At 42.0% G+C, this 23,345-nt stretch overlaps 1 protein-coding gene across 2 annotated transcripts in view; it reads right to left on the reverse strand.

The window, feature by feature from the left end:
* Positions 1-1,919: 1,919 nt before the first annotated feature.
* The window catches only part of BRF1 (BRF1 RNA polymerase III transcription initiation factor subunit), a 160,773-nt gene continuing 139,347 nt past the window's right edge, over positions 1,920-23,345 (reverse strand). For both annotated transcript variants that reach the window (XM_042862651.1, XM_042862734.1), the window contains 3 exons: positions 7,674-7,725; positions 4,583-4,751; positions 1,920-2,545 (listed from right to left, as the gene is read on the reverse strand). In XM_042862651.1, coding sequence (XP_042718585.1) covers positions 2,508-2,545; positions 4,583-4,751; positions 7,674-7,725 — 259 coding nt within the window. In that variant the 3' untranslated portion in view covers positions 1,920-2,507. The remainder of the gene's footprint in view (positions 2,546-4,582; positions 4,752-7,673; positions 7,726-23,345) is intronic.

The following is a 23,345-nucleotide window of genomic DNA, read 5'->3' on the forward strand; positions in this document are numbered from 1 at the left end:
AGAACAAAACTAACATTTGCTAGCAGGAGTTATTCAAGTGGGCTCTCAGCTCTCACACCTAATGTCCCTACTTTGGCAGCAGGTTTAATATTCTGTAGGGCTAACAAACCCATGAAAATCGACACAGAAAACTGCAGGAAAGACCCTCAGCAATACGGAACTCAGCCGTTTCTTTACGAACCAACATTATGCATTTGAGAAACGTTCTCGACCTACATGAGTCATACACATGTTTATTGATGCGTGTTTATTTCCTGCATGGAGAATAATGTGTACCCTGGAATAAAACCCAGCTCTGAGAATACACTGAGAGCACAGTTACTTGTAACAGTGCTACTGACAGATTAATTCAAACCCCAGTGCTCAAACTCAGCTGTCTCAAAGACTCGCAGACCATGAACTTTGATAAAACAAACTACTTTTTTATTTTTATTGTCAGCTTATAGCATGATTTTGAATTACGGTATAGATAAAAGAGAGGTAGAAAGGTTTATCTCCTCCATGAACTTTTTTGTGCAGTGCTTATAAAGTATCAGAAAAAAATGCTATGGCTGTTTGATGAAAGCACCAGCCGCTTCCCAGCAATTATAAGGAATCTCTTCAATGTGCTGCAAACTGAAATCTGATTCAGAAGAGCTTTTATTCCCATTAGTCTTACAACATCTTCTTGTTTATTATTGCATTTTTAAACCAAGCTCTACTGTTAAAAGAGATCACTGAGAAATGCTCCTATTTGGGACTCAAAATATCTAGCGCATAAAACCTAGTCAACACATTACATTTACCACCCAAACAAAATCAACTCTGTGCCTAAAAAATGCACTCATTCTGGCTCTATTTACATGATCCCCTTTATGCAAGCTACTGAAAGGGACAGAAGAAGTATGGAAGGTCCTCTCCCTTGTTGGCAATGGCCACAGGTATGAGAACCATCACTCCCTTCCTCTCTCTGGGGTTTGTCCCTTCCCAAGGCAGCTTCTTCTCCTGACACTATCCACCCTCTGAGGCAACAGAATTACTGGTGCCTTAATGAGTGGTGCTTTAAAATGGTGCTTCAAAATCCCAGAAAGGGTAGGAAGGAAGAGCTAGCCAGGAAGGCCAGCTTAACAGAACCCATAGTGGTAAGATAAACATCCACCTTTGCCCGATATAAGAGAAGTCTGCAATACTAGAGCATTCATGATTGTCACAGACAAGGGAGAGAGATGAAAGCATCCTATCTCCTGCAGCTGCAGCCATCAAGATGGTAGTGCATCTCACACTGGGCTGGGAGCCTTGGAGACCCAGCAGTGTCAGGGAAAGGCAGCACAGAGGCAGCAGGGTGGGATCCGGCACTGCAGATCTGTTCCTGATCCACTGTCCCACTACAGCGTGTGGATTGCTGATCTGGGTGACAAGGGTCTGCCTGTTGACATTTTGGGGCACATACAGCTGAAGCCCCAGCATTATTCACGTAGCAGAGACTCTTTAAGGGTAGGATTTGAGCCATGAAATTCAGGCTGCTGCATGGTGACCTTTAATTTACCCACAGAAAGTTAAATATATTACATAAAATTAAATTCAGCCAAAGCAGATGCTAGCTTATTTATTAAAAAGCTCAGCTTTCTCTTGCTTTCAACCGGTTTTAAAGCCAGGCAGCTCTGGGAGCAGACCTGCACTCCAATTCAGTCGGATGGGAGCAGCTCTGTAGAGATGGCTGGAGTCACTCCCCTGCAGCAACACCAGCCATAACACCTCCTGGCTGCCCCCAGTGACTCCAAAGGTACGTGACACCAGCAGTGTCTCCAGCTTTCTCTCTCCAATTCTTGCCTCACCCAGGGTTTCTCCTTCCTCACATGTAAATATCTGACTTACAGCGTAAGTCACTTCCTCATTGCCAACATTACCTTCTACTGAGACAACTTCTAGACATCTATGAATTGATTAGTATCAGCAAATATTTACTCTATTTCAGAGAAACAGGTACAATACATAACTTGTTGTCAATTTATGATAGGCTTGAGCATGGAAGATTGCATAGAATGACAAGGGCAATTTGTCAGTAAATGTTGGAAGTGTTCTCTGTTGGCTGTAGTATTTAAGACAATTAATCCTGGTGTACTCAATCAGGTGGTGAGCTTCTCATTTTTATCCATCCCACTGTCTGTCCTTCTGTATGCTCCCTTTCAATAATGTGCACTAAGCAGAGTCATATAACTCTTTTTACGTTGCCTATTTTGTCTCTTTCTTTTGTTGTCTGAAAACATGACTCCCAATAATTTTATTCTCAAACCACAACCACCAAAATAAAAATAATTCAAGTACAAACCCAAACATTATTGCTGGGTTATGAGTCAATGTAAACTGACCAGAGCCAACGCAAAGCTAAAATTCACTTTACAGAAGTAAGGATTGCTTGATAACATTTGCAGACCATAGACTGCTTCTTTCACCATTCGTACAGTTTGAAGATGATTGCAGTTTTTCTGGGAACAAGAAATAGTCCATGTCTTTAGAAGTAAACAGAACTAATAGCCATCATCATCGTCCATATCACAGCCATAATCTGAAACACATGAAGACAAAGATAAATAAAAATGCAAATATTCCAGGTAGGTGGAACATTCAACATAAGTACTTGCAAGTTTCAGGTTGTGCTCTTGCTGTCCAACTAGATGATAAATTCTGCCATAAAAAAGCATTTTAAAAAATCACATATTTTCTTCGGGTTGATGAAAAAGTTCTTCCATTTTTCCTCCATATAATAAAATTATTTGTAAATGTATGTGTATAAATATTTCTACTCACTTGTCACTGGGACCTCATTACACAGAATAGAATAGGATCTCTTAGGGTTGGAAGGGACCTTTAAAGGTCCCCTAGTCCAACTCCCCTGCAATGAACAGGGACACCACAGCCCAGGGCCTGATCCAGCCTTACCTTGAAAGCCTCCAGAAGTGGGTTTCTGTCATGCAATGCGTCCCATACATCTGACTCAGAACTCCCACACCTACTTACTCCTAGAGGCACAACTTAAAACTTTGTCAATTTTTCCAATCCTGTTCTGTTTCCTAAAATGATGCTGGCTGTAAAGTCTGTGTGTTCTGGGCACTAGAAGGCACGCTTGTGTCTTTCTAACGCACAACTTCTCTTCTCTGTCCTTCCTGAATAAAGTGAGAAAGACATTTTCTGTTGCAAAGTCAAACCTAAAGATAACGATTACATGTGAGCATTCCGTGATGTTAACCTTTATATTCCAAATTTAATATACTGCAGCATTTGATCCAAAGTCAAGCAAATGCTCTGAAGCAGAAATAAAGTGTAATCTATAATAATTCGTCTAGAATGGATGATGTTCAGCATCTGTAATTCCTGCAGTTATTCCAGGCAGACGGGTCTAAAATCCATAAAGAAAGCAGTTAGAAAGGAGTTATTTGTTCTGCTAAACAGCTCTGCACACCTGCATTTGAATTCTGGGAATAGTCCTTTCCTTTTTTATTTTATTTTATTTAACTCTGATTTTTCAGCTGTTGTCCAAACCAGACAGGGAGCAGCAGAATGTTCTCAGAATGGTTTTAAAATAGTAACATTTACAAATAAAAAATAGCTCTGTGACCTTTATTCTATTTTTGTTGGGGATTTATTAATAAACATGGACCCACCCTCCCCCACATGGGTGTCTTTTCTTGGGAACGTTATTCTAATAATACATGCAGGCAACAAACTGTTTTTTCCTAGGGTTCAGCAATTATTTTGAAGTGGAAAAATCAATTTAAAAGCAACACATGCTTTTATGAAAACTATATATATATATATATATATATTGTCCATGAAAGGTAAATTAATAGTTCTGGAAACACTTTTGCAGTAAATAACATTTCAGGAGGAGACTTATCCTCATCTTGCTTTTTCAAAACCCATAATTAGCTACCCTCATTTCAAAAATATTTTTGTATATTTTCAAGGCTTGACTTCTGAGGGGAAGTTTTTAATAAAAGATAAACATGGATGTGTCCTGCTAGGAAGAACACAACAGAAAGGATACTGCCCTTTCCTGTCAGCAGAGAAGTCCAATTAAGTGAGAGGCTTTGCTGGGTAGCCCAAAGAAATCAGCACACATCTGCATGCCATACAGCACACCACACACTATCGATATCGTTTCTGAATTTGGAGAACTCCTTCCTCTGACACTTATCCCAGAAATAGGCTGTGATGACTGCCTTGAGCTGGACAGTCAAGTCTAAAGGGCCTGTGCACCATTGTGAGGCAACAAGCCCCAAACTCTTCTAATAGAGGGGTTACTTAATTCCTCAGATTCACATTAATAAATGTCATTCCAAAGAAGGCCCAACGTCAGTTTCCTCTTGAGAAACCTTCCTAACCTAAAGATTGAGACACAGACTTTTCTCTGGAGGAGTCCCTAAGAAAGTCCCATTTTTGACAGAGGTGACTCCAATCTCTCACAAGAACGAGCTCAGCTTGGGATGAGCTGCCAAAGCGCTGAGACAAGTACAGGAACCCCGTCTGTCCTGAACTCTGCACCAAGAAACCTGACAGCACCAGAGAAATAAAAGGCTGTAATGCAGACAGCATCCCAACTTACCGTTTCCTCCCATTAACTGCAATGCACTCATGCAGTGATCATCTTCTTCTTCTGCTTCTTCCTCTTCCACCTCTTCATCAAGGTTATAAGCTACTGGGCCGCTCTCCACTAGCACAGTCGCTGGCTTTTCTAAGTTAGAGGCTTCTGCTTGTGCATTTGGAAAGGTCACCTGCAAAACAGAAGACAGGGCAGTAGGACAGCCCTTTTTATTCAATATTCTTATGTAATGCTTAGCAAGAAGAGAGCTGGAAGCTCACATCAAGTGCTGGAGGTGTAGCCATTCCAGAGAACAGGCAAGTCAGAATCACAGAATGGCTTGGGTCGAAAGGAAACTCAAGGATCATGAAACTCCAATCCCCCTGCTGAGTAACCAACCATATCTAACACTAGACCAGGCTGCCCTGGGCCCCATCCAATCCAGCCTTGAACACCCCCAGGGATGGGGCATCCACAACCTCTCTGGGCAGCTGTTCCAGCACCTCACCACTCGGTAAAGAACTTTCCCCTGAGGAGAAGGTACGGAGAAATTTAGGCCTGAGGGCTCCTCAACAGAGCCCTGCGGGAAAGCTCACCACCTTTTCCTTACTGTGCTTGACTCACATCAAGCCTATTACACAGTAACAATGCTATTGGCACTTCAATGATGGTAAAAATGTACCCTTCAAATCAGAAAAAAAAAGAAAGACTATTAGCTTTGACAGCTCAGGTTGGATTTATTTGGAGGCACAATGAGCTGTGGAACAAATGGCACTCTTTAGACAGCACTTAATGCTATGGTAGAGCACTAAGTTGATAATACACAACAGCATCTGTACCATTTCCTATGAAATACATCAGAATAACGACCTCCAAACTCTAATTTGGGAATTGGTCACTGCTGGACCTATTCCAGCATCTGCACCTAGTCAAATGTTCCAAGGTTAGGTAGGACACTGGGAGAGAGAGCAACAGCAGCACACAGCAAGCAGACAGCAGTGAATGTGGAGGTGCAAGTAATGCTGTCTCCACTTCAGGAATGGGGCAGGCACCAAATCCATCTCCTGCAGCAATGTGCCCTGCCCCATACAGCTTCCCTCACCCCTACCACAAGAAAAGCCCTGCAGTGCTCCAGGCTTTAAATCACATCACACAACCGTGTACTGCTGCATCTTCTTCAGTTCTGTTGGCAATAAGGTCTGTCGCAGCATTGTAATTATTTATTTGGTAATGGATTTACTTCTGATACAGAAACTCCCAGAATCTTTCTAACTCCAAGCACTTTAGAGGTATGCCATAACAGAAAGTCCCTGTATCAGAAAGCTGATGGTCTAATTATTTAAATATCAAAGCTGCTCCTAAAAATTGTCACATATCACATACCATGCCAGTCAAGCAATAATATGTCTGAGATACTCACAGCCATCTATGGGTTTGCTTCAATAGCTCATTAATAAGCCACAAGGCATCCATTAATTTTAGCAGAAAATGTTTAGGTGTTTGGATCACTCAAAGGCAAGTTTTCATTATTTCGAATGCTCAAATTAATAATACAACTTAAAGGAACTTCCCTCCAGTTTATTTTGTATTTCCTACCATTGTTTTTGCCTCTAGACTGATGAAGTTGAGTCCATCTACATTTCAGGTACAAGCAGAAATAGACCCAACCATTTGACATGAATCATAACGTCTACCAATTTTTATGCTGGAAGTATCCATCTGCTCTGAAAAAGTGAGCGAATATAAAAGAGCTACAACTGAGTCATTATTTTTTAAAATTGAACTATTCTAATTAAAATGTGACCTTCTTCTAATTATCATGTCCACTTCCAGATTGCTGTATTTCTAAAAATGTGCAGGGTTTTCTAATGAGTGTAACATAAGAAGTGAAAATGTATTTCCCTAGGCAGGATATCAAACTGTTTCTGAAACTCAGTGGATTTTAGTCATTTTAAAAATAAAGCAGTCAAACAACATCTTTAAATAGAACTTCCTGGACTCACTTCTAGACAACTTGGACTTCAGTTTGGCATGCAACTTTACATACGCACGGGCATTGTGAAAGCACATCAAGCTATCACAGTTGGCCAGCACCCTTTCAAAAGGGCATCGGTATCACCCATACATGGGGAAAAAGAAAGGAATGACAAATTCCTTTGGTATATTAGGAACAGAATTGTCAGACACACAGTTCTTTTATCATCAGCAAAATGCATGTGTTTATTTTGTACAGTGTAAATATAAAAGCAAAGGAAAGCTGTTACTGCTGTGAGTGATAACAGCCATGACCCTTTCAGCAGAACATTCACATGCACAAAGCCACCCTGGGAGGGTTTCTGATGGTGACCACTTACTAGCTCTAACTTTTCAATGGAAATATAATTATTTCCAAAGCAAACCAAACAATAAAAAAAAGAGTAAGCCAAGTTATTACTGGGTAAGCTGTCACTTCGTGCTTCTTCACTGATCAATTTAGGCAGGCTCCAGAACCTCAATCCTTCCCTTGTGTCACCACCAGCTCCACAGAAGCAGCACTTCCTATCGTCCCCCATCTCTGTGGGCACGGTCCAAGTGATGAAACAGGCACAAAGCTCTGCCTCTCCTACTACTCGTTCAGTATATGCCCTTTTAGATGCTTGCAGGGAATCTTTCCTTTTTTCCTATTGAACTAGGGGTTGTGAGGCTAAAGTTACTGATGGTAAGTAAACGCAAACCTTGTTTAGAAGACACAACTTCAGTGTTGCACTGCTTGTAGTAACCAGCTCCTGCTCTGACCGCTGACACATGAGTCTCATTTCTTTTGCCCATATTTACTACACAGCCTGAGACAGGCTGAGAAAAACTTGTGGGAATTTCCAGACCAACGGAAGAGGTTCAGAGGAGGTTCAGGTTGGATATTAGGAAAAATCGTTTCTCAGATAGAGTAGTGATGCAGTGGCACAGCTGCCCAGGGAGTGGTGGGGTCACCACCACTGGAGGTGCTCAAGAACTGTGGAGATTTGGCACTGAGGGACGTGGGCAGTGGGCATGGTAGAGGTGGGCTGAGATTGGACTGGGTGATCTTAGTGGTCTTTTCCAACCCTAATGACTCTACAAAGAGTTGGACTTTGCATACCTCCTCAGTGGCAGCCTTCTTAGCCAGCTGTGTAGAAATCAAGGGTCTTAACCTGCAAAAAAGGAAAGAAATGGTGAACACCAGAAAAGTTACACAATATACAAAAGAGCTTGATGTATAGTATGCAAGAAATGAAAGCACTTTGCTAGTGTTCTGCTGTGCACTAACTTTTTTTAAAACGCAAAAGCAAAGCTAACAGCAGACAGTCACAAACCATACAATAGTTAGTACACACGTTCCCTTCTAAGCATCTGCCCCAATTCAGGATCATGGAGAAAAATGCCAGTCAACAAGCACAACATTTCAGCTCATCCTGAAGGTCCATGAAAGGGATGTTTTGATCAGATATTACAGAAACAAAAAGACTCAAGGAAGCGGTGAGGAAGGGAAGAAGCAGGCAGCCCTCACAGCAATGCCTCATCCCTCTGCTGCCGTCCCAGTGTGCAGCAGCAGCACTTCCAAGCACAGCAAAAGCTGCACCTGCAGGCTGCCTGCCAGGAAGGAACACAGTGGGCTCAGAGGGGCAGGTCACACTTTGGGGACAAACAAAGCATTTTTTGGAACAATGCAGACATGGCAAAACTGAGACACCTTCTGAATTACCCAGCACTGCTCTGCAACTACTACCCTTCATTTGATGACATATGCAAGATACCAGTAAGACTCTATACACAGGATTCCATAATTATCAGATTGAACGTTAAACTCCAGTTATGGAAATCATCATCAAAAACAAAGGAACCCTGCATACCTGGAATAACAAGTGACAGAAACTGAACATAGACTTTTTTTTTTAATTGCATCAAAGAAGACCTGCATATCCGAGGAGAAAAGATGAATCAGTATTACACCACAGCTGAGCACTAAGTATCATTCTTTTCTGAAAAGCATTTCACAGACTGTTGTCTCCTTACTGCCACGAAGGCTGTTCTCAATCCATCAGCTATTGTTGCTTTTCAGGCTTTCCTCCTCATCTAGATACATCCAGTCGTGAAAAGCATGACTTGTTTTCTACTGAACCACGGCTCCAACAGCTCCTCAAGTATGTCTTTTAACTAACTCTACGCAAACAACTTAATGAATACCAATTTATGTTTCTGGAGATGTAGTTTTTTATGATAAGCAGTATCTTTGCTCTCCCTTTTCTATTAGTCATTCCTTCCTGTTGACACACAGATACCAGTTGTTTTCCTACTTATTTATTTATTTCAAATAATCAGCAGGAGGAAACATAACCCCAGAGAACGAGCAGGGCGTACTTCAGATCATTATCTGTGATGAAGAAGACAATATTAAAATACAAGGCGCTGGCTGAGCTCCAAAAACGGTCATCTCTGGAATGCTTTGCAAGACCCGAAAGGCATTTCAGCAACCAAAGGAGTCCAAGGTGACTCCTTGCAGCAGATACAGATGAAAAGATGGTACAGGAGTGCTTCGGGAGCTGCACTGCTGCACGATCCAGAACACATTCTTCTGTGACAGACACCTCTTGTCATATCTTATGATGATCAAAATCTTCAAGAAAGAGATACTCTTGACCTACATAAATTATCTATTACTTACAATTCCTGGCGGACTTCTGGGCTTAGAGAGAATGCATGTGAAGGCACGGGCAAACTTCACCCCAAGTGCCTGACCGTCTCCTTTCTTTACCTAGCCTGAATTGTACAGTGCTCCCAAAATTTGAGGCTACCTGTCAATCTGTGCTTTCCAAAAGTCACTCTGTTCAAACATTTACAAAAACACAAATGCAGAGGTGCTAAAAGGTTAAGCAGCTGAGGGATGCTAATTATCATCCAGGTTGTATTTCACTGACATAACTGAGAAAAAGCCCAACGGGGGTAAGCAATGAAGGACCTTTATTTTAAACCACTACAAGTGATTATTGTAATTAACATTGCACCAAAGATAGCACCTATTGCTTCATGATACCAAAAGGCTTCAGACCTCCCTAGAGCACCCAGAAATCTTTCCTCCCCCCAATTAAAATCAAGCTGTTGAGTAAGACTCACAAGGTAATCAAAAACTGCTGACACTTCTTTTAGAGCAAATTATGCGAGTGCTCACACAGTGAAGAAAACCATCACAAGCTACAGGAAGCAGAAAGTAAACATTCCAGTTTCACTTTAATTAAAATGGTCCCCTAATGAAAATAATAAGATTCACACTTACGAAAAGCCTACTTGCAAACTAATGCTATATCCAAGAGCCCTTCCATGCCATTTTTCAGCAGTGAGTGACTCTTGCACCCGTTCTGAAATTAAAGCTGTATTTCTGCTCCATGCCAATTGCTCACAAAGCGTATTTCATCACTTCATTACTAGAAACACAGCACTGTCATCCAGTTTAGGTAATGTGGTTTCTCTCTCAGCACACCGTTTCATGCACCATAAAGCTCAGGGCCGGGCTGAGCCCTCTGCATTGTGCTACTGCAAGCTACAGCAAGAACTGAGAAAAACTAAAAACCATCCCAAAAACTTCTTTTCCCTCTAAAATAATGCTTTTTGATATCATCTAAAAAAGAAAATAAGTTGATTTCTCTCCCTTTGGTCACACACCCATGGAAAAGCCTGCTATTACTGTACAAACTCATTCAGGAAGGCTTTATAGGGATGCCTAGGTTTGGTCAGTTCCTTAAATGCCCCGATGCCCTGACCTCCTTAAACCAGAGCAGCTGCAGCACACCGGCCATATGGAGCCATCAATTACTGGCTGCCATGGCTACCCATACGGCTCCTTCTGCTGCCTGGCTGCACTACAGAGCATGAAGGAGAGGGGTGCTGTGTGTCCTCATGGAAAAGCACGACTGCTCCTGAGGTTGAGACAGGTCTGAGCATTACGGATCAAACAAGCAGCTTGAAAAAACAGGGAAGTGAAGAATCTCACCCTACTTTTAATCTATAATATGCTTTCATGGGATGCAGAAAAACCCTGTCCGTTGAAGTCCAAGAGGAAGACCCCTAAGTGAGCATCCCATCCTGCATTAAGGTGTGATCCCAAATACACTAAAGCAACAGCCTCTATTTCAAATGTAATGCTGTGACTGGAAAGCAGTGGTGCTCCTGGTCTTCCCAAACCTTCCACCAGTTGCTCGTTAGCAATGACAATTTCTAGCTTGAAGCACTTCTGTTATGAATTCTACAATCAAATACAGTCAGCACACTGTATTACAGTACAGTGGGAGGGAGCAACAAACCAGCAACTTTCTGAACAGCAATACGAGCCATCAGGAGGAGGGAAGAAAAAAAAAAGAAAAAAAGAAAAAAAGAAAAAAAAGAAGACTTCAAGACTTCCCACAGCCCTGTTATATCCACATTTCAAACTGCTTCAGAAATTATACAGATCTACCAATGCTCGTGTCAGCCAACACACGTAGCGCTGGAAGCAGATAATGTTGACATGTTCCCGACAAAACCAGCAGCACAGTACATGTCATCAGAGGCTGCTCCCCACCGAATCTGCTCCGCTCTCGGCTGAGATGTGCACGATAACATCGAGGTTTGTCCTCCAGCTGAACGATTTAAAAGAAGATGCAGTATAATAGCTTCTGACAGGGCTAAGATCACACAGACTGAACTTTCAAAGGGAACAAATTCTCTGGAAAACAAGCTGGCTGTGACAAACAACTGTTTTTATTTTGCTTATTATTTAATAACAAAAGATTACACTGCACAGTACATAAAATAGGAGGAGTACTATGAGGCAATAAAAGCACGTAACTCGCATCAGGCTGTTTGCCCACTGAAAAGGTTTATGATTCCATAACAATCTCCTCAGCAAAACCCTGAAAGTAATTTGGAAACTCACCCAAAGCCGTGTTTCTTACTGAATTTTAATTTAGTCAATCCAAGTAGGGAACATCTTACTGCTGCTTACCACACATACTAATTTTATACACAGACAAACCTAGAATACACGATTGGAAGTGGAGCCTGGAGCCACCAGCATGCAGTACCATTATGCAGGTCTTCCAAGGCAAACGTGTACAAAACCTGTCTAACTTTACTGCAGGTATTTCATGTGTCTGCCACTTCAGTGACAGAAAAAGCCATTTAGAAACAGTCCAGTGGGAGTTGGGTCAGGTTCTTCATGCTGGTTGAAATACCCCTCCCACCTGAGGCCAGATGGTTTTGCCTCAGGAAGTCAGTTTACCAGACATCTGTGTGAGAAGGAAATTAATATAAATGTTTATCCCGGCTAAAAGTGCCCTTTAATTAGGTACTGTCAACGTTATCCTTACCGGAAAGCTGGGAATTACCTCTCTGAGAGGTTTTAATGATCTTGTTGGAAAGAAAACAGCATCAGGAGATGATGACCCATGGTTCTGCCATTTCAGCACAAGAGAGAAGTGACCTCCCTGGACAAGGACCCCAGCTCTTTTCCAGAAGGCAACGCAGACTGGAATATGACAACAATCCCACAGTACTTCAGGGTTTGCATACACAGCTGCAGACCCACTGCTAGCTATGAGCTGGGTGCTCACAAGAGTCATTCCCTTCCCCCAGGAAGGAAGCCAAGGCACGCGGCCGAGGCCATGGCTGGTTATGACACTGACCAATGGCCATCTGATGCATGGGGAAAATGGACTGTGGTGCAAGGGTGCACCGTGGCGTATCTAAAAGAGCCCATAGAAAACATCAGCACTATAGAATGACAAAACATCACTGATGCTCACACCTTGAAACCATGTGCACTTGAGTTGTTTGACTTTCAGGCAGCCATGCTGACCAGCCCTTTGCCCAGCCCAGCTCATCATCCACATGAAGGCATCAGGGAGTTTCTCTGAATCACTCTTCCTAGCTATAGGGCTGCACAGACCTTAGCTAATGACAAAAAGATGCCAACCAAAAGGTTGTGGCACCACATGGCAGTGACCTCAGTTCATGCACAGCAAGCTGCTTTACGGCTATACCACTGAGACTGATGGAGTAGCAGGAAGGATCTGAACCCTACCAGGGATCCTTCTCTCTGTGCATGAAATATCATAGAAAGAGCCATTTCAAGTGGAAAAACGCAAAGCTAAAATGACAACAAAAAATAGAGTGAAATGAGAAATTGTTCCCACTTTTGATTCCCACTCAGTTCTCTTTAATGCTGGATCAGAGGAGTTACGCTTTCATCAGCGCAGCATCAGACAGCACAGCACTGAGAACCTTCAGCACTAATGAGGTTGGCCTCTTCTAGCAAATACCCAGGCTGAAGTATTCAGGCTGTACGAACTCGCAGAAGTAAACTGGTAAAAAAAAATAAGAGCCTCTATTATCCAGTACAGGAAATGTCCATCAGCAAAGAAATAAGCACCTACATCACTCACCAGTGCACTTCTGAATGTCTCTTGAAAAGCCAGCAGTTTGCTAATGTACGGTGAACTAAGCACTCATTTCACGCCGCTCTGAGAAGGGCAGAGGTTGCCAACATCTGCTGTCTTCACTAACCCAGCTCAGAGTGAGCAATATTCTCCATCGCTGCAGCACTCATTCCTCAATCAGATGCTGTAAAATGGCAACTTGCTGTTCTTTCCACTGAAACAAAAGGTTTTCAACAACAAAAATGGAAAGAATGACATCGAAGGCCACCTTATTGGGACCAAATGAAATTATACTACAGCAGCAGATCCAAAACAATCTCTGCACGTATCTGATTCTAAAGGAAATTGCTGCAGACCATGGGAAATTACAATTGCTCCAGGACAAGAAGGGCTGACTGATTTAATATTTCTGGCTGACACACCTTCTTCCTGGCCTTGTCAATAAGGATACTGATGAGCTCATCTCTCCACAGGTCAGGAAAACATTAGCTGAAAATACACAATTCCTTTCGCCGTGCTAATTTTTTCAGATAAAATGATGGCAGAGAAACAGATTTGTACCTTGCTGAGAAAAGCTATTTAAAAATAAGGAAGCTATGAAGCATTTTAATGAAGGTAAATGAGTAATCATGATGGTCTCAGTTAAGCAAGCCTAATGACTATGTCATTTTTAAAACACAGGTGTGAGACATCTCATGTGGTGATGATCCAGATATGTCCAACTACCTTGTAGCATGGCCTTACATATGCTAACAGTGCAGAATTTATCTATTATGGCAGAAATTCAACAATTAGCAGATAAGGCAAACATAAATCATTTTAAAATCATGCCTGGATCTATAGTAACTGGAACAAAATTCAAAAAGTCAAACTAAAACATTACCACCTCAACAGAAGCCTTATGCTATCGAAACACTCTCAGACGTCGCACTGCTGCTTTTATTTCTGACACAAATGCGTTTTGCTAGACTCAAGAAAGGAGGATTACAAATATTTGCTTTTGGACAGGTGTTTTGATCAATCTCAATCTCATGAAAACAGTTAATGAGGCCAAAGATGAAAAGAAAAACATCTCAGCAACCTGCAGCCTCTGAGAACAGCCCGTCGAGATCGTTGTACCCAAAGGTGGTGGCAGATCTTCCCTGGTGACATCACGAGGACAAAAATAACACCAGGCAACATAATAACTCGCCTCTTCCACCACTACTGATAGCATGCAGTACTGAGCAAATTAAGTTGCTCCCATCAGATTATGCAACAAAATCAGTATTTCAAAAATCAGGTACCTACAGATTTGCACAAGCAATCCATCAAGGAAAAAAGATGGATGTCAGATTTTTTTTTCTTGTATCTGGCCTATTCTACATTGAAGAGCAATTTAAACTGCCAGCCATCTGGAAATCAATGTATTCCAAGCTTTATTTTATGATTACCAACATTCCCTCTCGTAACTCATTTCTAATTATAAGCAATAAATCATTCCCTCTTGCTTGTAATTTGTAACAGCCAATTAAGGCAAACCTCTTATTTAAATAGCAAATCTAGCTTTAAAACATCCCATATTTTGAGGTACGCACAGAACGCATCTAATCAAGCAGACAAATGGCAGTCGACAATTTAACATGGCTGTAGAAGTCACTGAGGAGAGACACAGGAAAGCACATGGCCTTCTCCCATGATTTAGGTACATCAAGACTTTCCAAAACTGAAGACACAGCTCTTATCTGCCTGATCTAATGCAGAGGAGACTGACATGTTGCAGAACATGAGCCAATATGTTCCTCCAGGAAGTCTGGTGTCAAGACTTCCCTTCAACATATCAGGAAACTCATAGAAAGGCTGTAACAAGAGAAGAAGCTGTAGGTTGATCTGGTGAGAAGTTCTGGATATTTTTTTAGTTCCATTTTAACGAAGGTGAAAAGTACACAGCACTAAAATTAAGACTAAAAAACCCAATTAAAGCAGCTTTTCCTGCGAGTACATTTGATTAAGACATGGCCTGGTCTCCACCTTCCAAGCCCAAGGACACCAGTGTATACTCCTAGATGCTCACCCTCTCAAGTATTCTTTGTTGTAAGATTTTGCAAGTTTTAGCCCATAGTGTCACACTTGGCACAAGAAAGGCACCCACTTGAATGACTCATCTCCATCCAGGATCAGGCAGATAAAGCAATTTGAGGGAAAGGCATCAGCAAATAAATCCAGATCATCCCTTCAGGGAGAAGTCTTTAATGGTCATTTCCTATGTAATTCTTACCAATGGGAGAATATGAAAGAAATGTGGTGGAAGATTTCAGACAAGACAAAACAAGGTGAATCTAGCAGCACTGGCAAGGACACTGAGAAATTTTTACACGTATTTGCTCTTCAGTGTAGGTCTAAAAAACAGGCATGTGAGAGCAAACACAAGAGAGAGGCTTCCTATAAACAGCTCTGCTGGGATTTGTCCGTTAGAAAAAAAAACAACTGTTGTCAGAAAAGTATTTGATATAATTTTAGCTGCAGAATTTATTACATGAGAAACTGATCTTAGGAACGTGGAAGCGGTTTCCACTGAGATTTTATTTGGTCATCACACAGCTCAAGTCTGTTCCAGCTTCGCATCGTGTCATCTGGTAAGCGTTTACAGTAGGAATCAAGGGAACTGGATTTGGAAAAAATCCATCTCAACTGACCTAAATCTGATCTGACCTGAATAATCAAACTAATACAAAATTCAAATATGGCTAGACAAAAGCAAATAGAGTAATTCATTAGCTGCAGTTCTTTCAGGAATTTCCTGCCCTTTCCCACACATGAGGGTATGCATCCCACTCTGTTTTTCTTCCTATAAAGCAGTGAAGGTGAAGTGGGCATCTCCTTGTACCAGAGATGTCAAAGGCTGAGAGCAGAAGCCCTGCAGGCTCCACTGGATTCACTTTCTCCTTCAGACACTGAAGGATACGATGCCACAGCACTATCACAACAGACACACTCTGTACTTACACTGTCAGCTTCACTTTATTCCTAAGAGTCTGAGCTGAAGGCATGCAGGTGCAGCACTATTCAAGCAAACACACAGCAAGTCTCCATAGATGGATCAGCACTCATATAGATCCTGCCCAGAGTGTTTAACAAAACTTTCAAGACTCCTTAACTTCTTTGCACGAGAGATCTAAGTATTGCTATTCATCTTCTCCAAACACGAAGCTCAAAGACATCTTAGCTGGTTTACATCTGGCTCACTCTCTTGGTGAGACTGAAGAAGAAATCTCACTTGGAAGAAATCTCAAAAATCACTGGTTTGATGTTGGTGAAACTTGGACAGCATTTCTGGCAAAACCTTTGGATGAAGATGCAACATAAAAGCGTGAAGGGAGGGAGAAACAGACACCAAAGCTTTTACACTTCAGTTTGAGAATAAGGCATCATTCTCATTATGCCTGTGGATGTATATCTTCCTCATACAAAGTTTTAAAAGCTTTATATAAACTATACTTCTAAGCAAGCTTGTAATTAGCAAGGGGCAGGCTTGGTTCTAATTATAACTTGCACAGACACACATTATGGAAATACTTAGCTAATAACCATAGCAATGCTCTGCTGATGGCTGAAGTCAGGCCGGCATGTGATTGCCTTGTTACCACTTGCGTACTTTCTGTCTTGTGCAAACTGGGCTCCCTAAGAAGCCTGCAGGACCGGTCTACCAGCTATTCCTCCCAGCTCTGCTACGTAGGGTAATCCAGGCTTGGCTTCCATCAGTGCTGTGATGATCTGTCTGCCTGCGTCCAGCATTCCTGCTCCATGAGGGTATGCTGTGGGATACCTGCTCTCACCTCACCAGGCATGCTGACACCAAAAGGACCAGAGAACCTGACAGATGTAGCCAACTTTGCTCCACTTTACCAACAGACTGTGCCCACTGTGAATATGTGCACACTGTTCTTTACAGCCTTTCTCAAAGTTAAAATGAAAGACAGTTCAGCATCTCATCTCAAAGCCAAAATATTTGAAAAGAAAAAAGCAACAACCCAGGGAGGTGGTGGAGTCTCCTTCTCTGGAGATGTTCAAGACCTGCCTGGATGCCTACCTGTGCTACCTGGTGTAGGGAACCTGCTTTGGCAGGGGGGTTGGACTTGATGATCTCAGGAGGTCCCTTCCAACCCCTACAATTCTGTGATTCTGTGAACAACCAAGAGCCCGATTGGATGTTCAGCTACAAGAACTTCCCTGCAAGTCAAAGTCCCTGTAAAATCATGCACGTCTCTCACAACTTTGGATATCAATTCTGACACAGCAAAGGTCCAGAAAGTAAGTGGTACCCTTTAATTCCAACCCTGGAAGCTACCTGCATTGCAATTTCTACTTGGGTATAAGCATGCATGGTTAATAAAGTACAAATATGGTACAAATAACTGGGAAGGCAGCCATTTACCACTGAACATGACACTAGTGTAAAAGAAGCATTGCTACACACCGCAAGTCCTTGTTTGCACATACTATTATATATTAATGAGTCACTGAACTGAGTCTCAGAAGCCCTTCATGTTACAAAAAAAGCCCACCCCCTCAGCAATGCATTTGTTACAGAAAGATTAGTATTAAAATGCAGCCAACTTTCCTATGGAAAAAAAAAAATCTAAGTAGAAGTGTTAAGAAGGAAAATAGATCTAATTGCTGTTTTAAAATGTGTACAGTATGTGCAATTCCTTTCAAGAGAGGATGATACAATTTCAAGTGTAGGGAGCAGACAGCATCATCTCCTCCAATGCATTGTGTAAGTTCCACGCTGTGCTGCTCAAATTAAGTTAGGTTACCTATTGAAAGGGAATCCTACATGGAAAGCTGATTTATTTTCAGTTAATAGTGGCTTTAATACAGCTTAATACTCATGCTAACATACACACATTAATCAATGAAACCTCATTCAAACTACAAGGGAGATGCCTCTTGCAGCATCCTGTGCTGGTTTCACCAGTCCACAGGCCTGTTTCACCATAGAATCATAGAATCATTTGAGTTGGAAGGGTCCTTTAAAAGCCATCTGATCCAATCCTCCTGCAATGAACAGGGACACCCACAGCTCCATCAGGTGCTCAGAGCCCATCCAGCCTCACCGTGTCTCCAGAGATGGGGCACTCACCACCAACCCGGGTAGTCTGTGCCAGTGCCTCACCACCCTTATTGAAAAAACCTTTGTTGTAAATAAAGCTCAAACAGGTCCACATTTTTCCTGTACTGAGGACTCCAGGGGTGAAGTCTCATCAGTGCAGAGTAGAGGGGTAGGATCACCTTTGCTCTCCTGGCCACGCTTCTTTTGATGCAGCCCAGGATACAGTTGGCTTTCTGAGCTGTGAGGGCGCATTGCTGGTTCATACAGAATCATATGATTCTGTGATTTTGTGATTCTGAGTCCAGCTTCCCATCAACCAGCACCCTCAGGTCTTTTTTGGTAGGGGTATGCCCAATCCTTTCATCGCCCAGCTTGTATTGGCGGGGGCGGGGGGGGAGGGCTGCCTTGACCCAGGTGCAAGACTTTGCACTTGGATTTGTTGGACTTCATGAGATTCATGCGGGCCTACTGCTCAGCCTGTCTAGATCACCCTGGATGACATCCTGTCCCTCAGGCTTGTCAACTGCACCCCACAGCTTGGTGTCATCAGCAAACTTGCTGAGAGTGCACTCAATCCCACTGTCGATGTCATTAATGAAGATGTTAAAGAGCACCTCTTCCAGTAATGAACCCTGTGGGACATCACTTGACACTGATCTCCATCTAGATATTGACCACCATGCTCTGGGTATGATCTTGCAAGCAGTTCCTCATTCATCGAACAGCACACACAAAACAATATCTTTCCAGTTTGGAGAGAAAGATGTTATGGGGGACCATGTCAAAAGCCTTATGGAAATCCACACAGATGACATCAGCAGCTCTTCCCTTGTTCACTGACACAGTTACACGATTATAAAAAGATATGATCGGTCAGGCAGCACCTGCCTTTGTTGAAGCTATGCTGGCTGTCCTGTATCACTTCCTTCTCTTCCATGTGCTTTAGCATAGCTTCCAGGAGGATATGTTCCATGTTCTTCCCCAGCAAAGAGGTGAGGCTGACAGGTTGGTAGTTCCCTGGGTTATCCCTTCTACCCTTCTTAAAATGGATGTGATATTGTCTTTTTTCCAGTCATCAGGGGCTTCATCTGACCACCACGGCTTTTCAAATACCATCGAGAGTGGCCTGGCGACTATGTCAGCCAATTCCCTCAGGATCCTGGGATGCTTGGGCCACTGGTCCCTAATTTGGCTCAGTCAAAACCAGCTGGGTCAGCCTAAATAGATTGTTGCTAATTATTGCCTTTTGAAATTGCTGGAGTTGCCAAAATGGGTTAAAGGGCACATACAAAAGCAGGTCAGCCGACTGGCCCGAGGGACACGGGGCTGACGTGGCCTCACAGCCCTTCCAGATGGCTCCTGACGCCTCCTCTCTCACTGAGCCCTCTCTCACCTGCACAGGCAGAAGGCTGACCTCAATCTTATAAATTCGGGAGGCCTTTCCCTTTTAAGATATTGTGGTCCCCAGCCCCTTTATTCTTCAACCATCAAATATCCAACTGCTCAAGAAGGTCAGCATAAAAGTGAGGTGAGCAGCTCCCATTGCCATGCAGCGTTCTTCCTCCCCAAACAGTGGCTACAGAAGATGCATTAAAAAGAAAATTGCTGCAGCTCAATCCTGGGATTGCTCATGCACATCCTTAGCTCTGTATATATATGAAAACACTGAAAAGCTCTAACAGTTACAGTTATCTGTCAGCGCTCCCTCAGAAATGTACAGCTATGACCAAATTGGGTCATCTGAGGAGCATTAGCACACATGTTGTGCAAGGTACCTTCCTACTACAAGGAATATGGGCTATGAACGGTAAAAGGAGTTCAGCTGACCGTGAAATGTGCAAATACTACAATAAATAGATATTTATACACTGTCTTATTTATATGAAGCCCCTCATTCCTAAGCCATCATTTATATTTTGACACTGAATTCTGACAAGCTTTTCAGACAAGTGGTGATGTAGAGCAGTTCTTAGTACTACTCCAGAAAGAACGAGTAAATCATGAAGCAAACTTTATCCATCTCGAGTAAATCCCTGCTCCTTCCTTTGTACCTCAGAGAGCTTGCACTGCAACTGCGTCATGAAAAAACAACTGTATTGAACAGAGGAGACAGTGAATTCCCACTGTAGCTTAAATCCTTCTGCATACTAAGCTCTGTTTGAAGATCAAAAATGTACTTTCAGGTTAATCTTGTGCACTTTGAACTTTAACTCCTTGCATAGCAAAGGAAAAATTCACAGAAAATAACCCAATATTCCTACAAGCCCTGAGCTACTTCAAGTTAAGTGCTGGAGAGCACTGTGACACTTCGTATGCAAAGACCCTTTCTAGCCTTTGTGCTGCTTGCATCCCTCTCCAGAGCCAAAGGGCTCCCTGCTGCACACAAAGAGAAGGCTGTTTGGGCTGGAGTCACAACTTCAAAGACCAGCAGCACAAAATTTGCCAACTTGCTTTGCCATTCAAGCAAATGTCAACTGGAACAAAAGCACACAGAGTAAAGTTGTTACAGAATGCCACGCAAGGAAAATAATGCAAATTTGTATCAATGATCAACTTAGCCTTAACTAAGTCTAATGAGCAACTTTGCCTTTGTTCTTTTCCATCATCACACTCATTTTGCTCTGTGAGTTTGAAAAGGCATTTCTGAAGCATTAGTTAAAAAACCTAGCTTAAAAATTTAAAACAAGCTCCCACCTTTAAAAAAAAAAAAAAAAAAGTTTTGAATGTGTCAAGTTTAGATTTCCTACATTCTATACTTGGTAAAAATATGCAACAAATGCCTAAGAAGTGCTTGGCCCCAGCGAGACAACAGTCTGCACAGACTCACTCCAAATACGTCTGCCTTTCAGTTGTTTAACCTCCATACACTGCACTGCCTTTATCAGCATCACAGCATCGTTCCAGTTTGCCTCAGTTTTTTGTCCTCAAAATATCGTGGGAACATCAATAGTTGGCAAACTAACACTTGGGCTTTTAGCATGAGGCTACAGATCTCTCTGCTACTTTCCTCGGTCAGTTAGCAAAAACTCACAGTAAATAAACAGATGCACAATATATATATATATATTTAATGTAATGTAATGTAACTGCCATATTGTAATGTAAACACATTTCATAGTGTGCTTTTTTATGGAAGAAGCTTTTTAGAGCAAACTGTTTTAAAGGAACTCAATCAAATTTAACACATGCACAATACATTTACATTTGGAAAACAGTTTGGTAGCGATTTATAGCCCTTTGACGTGAACTTTCACAGTCATTCTTAGAGCAAGAATGCATTATAGTTCAGAAGTGTAATGTTTTGGCTGGCCTCAGTGGGAAAATTAAAGCTGAAGTCTCTCAAAGGCTCTTTTTACCTCTAGGACTCTGCATTTTAATATCTTATTTGAAAATCTTGATAGATGAATAAGAAAGAAGAACAAACCACTAGTTTCTTCATTAACAAAATATACACTTCCAGCACGAACTGAAAAAAAAGTATCACCAACAACTACCAGCAGCAGCAAAAAGTTGATCCATGCAATACCAGAATTGTTTATTGCCTCTGCATCTTCCCACTGGATTACAACATTGTACAGGTAGTCTGAACATTCAAATGCCTCAGTCATCTCACCTAACACAACTGGAAAATGCATGCTTCAGAAACAGCATATGCAATGCAGTATTTTTACCAAGTGGCAGCACGGTGCAGAGAACCATGGAGCAGATTTCTCTCATCCCACTACAAAAGCAATGCATGGAAGTCATTGAGCAAGCGCTGCCCCAGCAGTCCTACCCAGGGGTCCTGGCCCATCAGCACTCATGGTAACACAAGAAGCACGTTTGGCTTGGGAAGTTGGGATCGCCAACTTGTTTCCTGCAGACATCACCCAAATGATTTGTGCAAGATAAGGCAGGAGGTGCTGAGCTGACGCCGGCTCCATCCTCTCCTCATATAAAAGACAGCTCCATCAGACTCCAATGGGAACAGTATTAGGAACAACCCAACGGACACAACCAAAGCTCCCAAATGCTGGTATTCACTATGGTCAGTAAGAAAGTTCTGCTGGGTATTCTCTCACACAACCAGTATTTTTGCAGGCTAGCTTTTGCTTTCCCTTCATTATACACATGTCAGCATTGCAGTTTTTAAAGGAATAACACTGTTAGTTGAGTGGGTGACTTTAGGAGGAAGAGCTAAAAAGTTAGACTCTAGATGTCAGACTGAAATGCAAAGTTAGCTTTAGTTCTGACATAAATAGCATACAAGTCTCACGTTTGCTAACACAGATGAAACAAGTCCCAATTCTTTTTGAATAGCAGAACTACTGAAGAGACCTGGTGGAGTTTAGCACAGTGGGAGTTACAGTTGTCTATTGCTACAGATTTAAACACTTGAGGACTTTGCAATAAATGCTGAAATGAATTCACCATCAAAAGACAAAATCCATGTTCTATCTGCCAAAACCTTTAGCAGCCTAAACAGAAAATGTCACAATTGATTTTCAGCAGTGGTATAAAAATAAAAAACAACGTTTTAAAGTCTTCAGGGGAAAGATAGATAGACAGATAAACAGCATGACAGACAGATGGATTTATTGCTATAGGTAATTTTTTACTCTTCTTAAGCAAAAAATCAGGCTTCAAATGGCTTGATACAACTAAACAGATTAATTTAAAAAAAAACAACTAATGAGTAATTTTATTTTTAAATTCTCCAGCCTGTCAGGGTCATCAGCCTGGAGGTATAACGCTAACAGAATTCTGTTAGAGCACTGCTGGTTTTTTTTGCATTAAAGTTAAAGAGCTTCCTCTCTCCTTGACTGGTGTCAGCTGTAATAGAACAAAAATATTTGAAAGGGGGGAAAAAAAAAAACAAAAAAAAAAGCCAAAAAAACCCGGGGCTATTAAAAGTGCTGTTTTGGAGGCTCTTTTATTTCCTTTCTCTTTCAGTCAGTCAGTTACAAATTAAACTCGAGGCTCAGTTCGCACCCACAAATCCGCTGCTAAAGGGAAGGTCTGCAGGTCCACCACATCCACAGACCCTCTGCCAGGAAGAGGCCATTTTGTGGGAGGAGGCAGGGCTGGTGTATTCACAGACCCCTTCTTCACTCTAAATTTACCAGGATTTACAAATTCCCAATTTAAATCATGTGGCAAAACAGAGATGGAAACGTAAGACAATGTCTTTAAACTCTCAAGGTTGTCTGCTGAGCTGATAAGCTGTCAGCCATGCTTATAGACAGGTTTGCACATTTAAAAGGACTGAGAAATAAGCAACTTTATCATTCTG

This window comes from Lagopus leucura, unplaced genomic scaffold (genome assembly GCF_019238085.1).
Source record: "Lagopus leucura isolate 7727_CA_CO unplaced genomic scaffold, USGS_WTPT01 Super-Scaffold_1, whole genome shotgun sequence".
Lineage (NCBI taxonomy): Eukaryota > Metazoa > Chordata > Aves > Galliformes > Phasianidae > Lagopus > Lagopus leucura.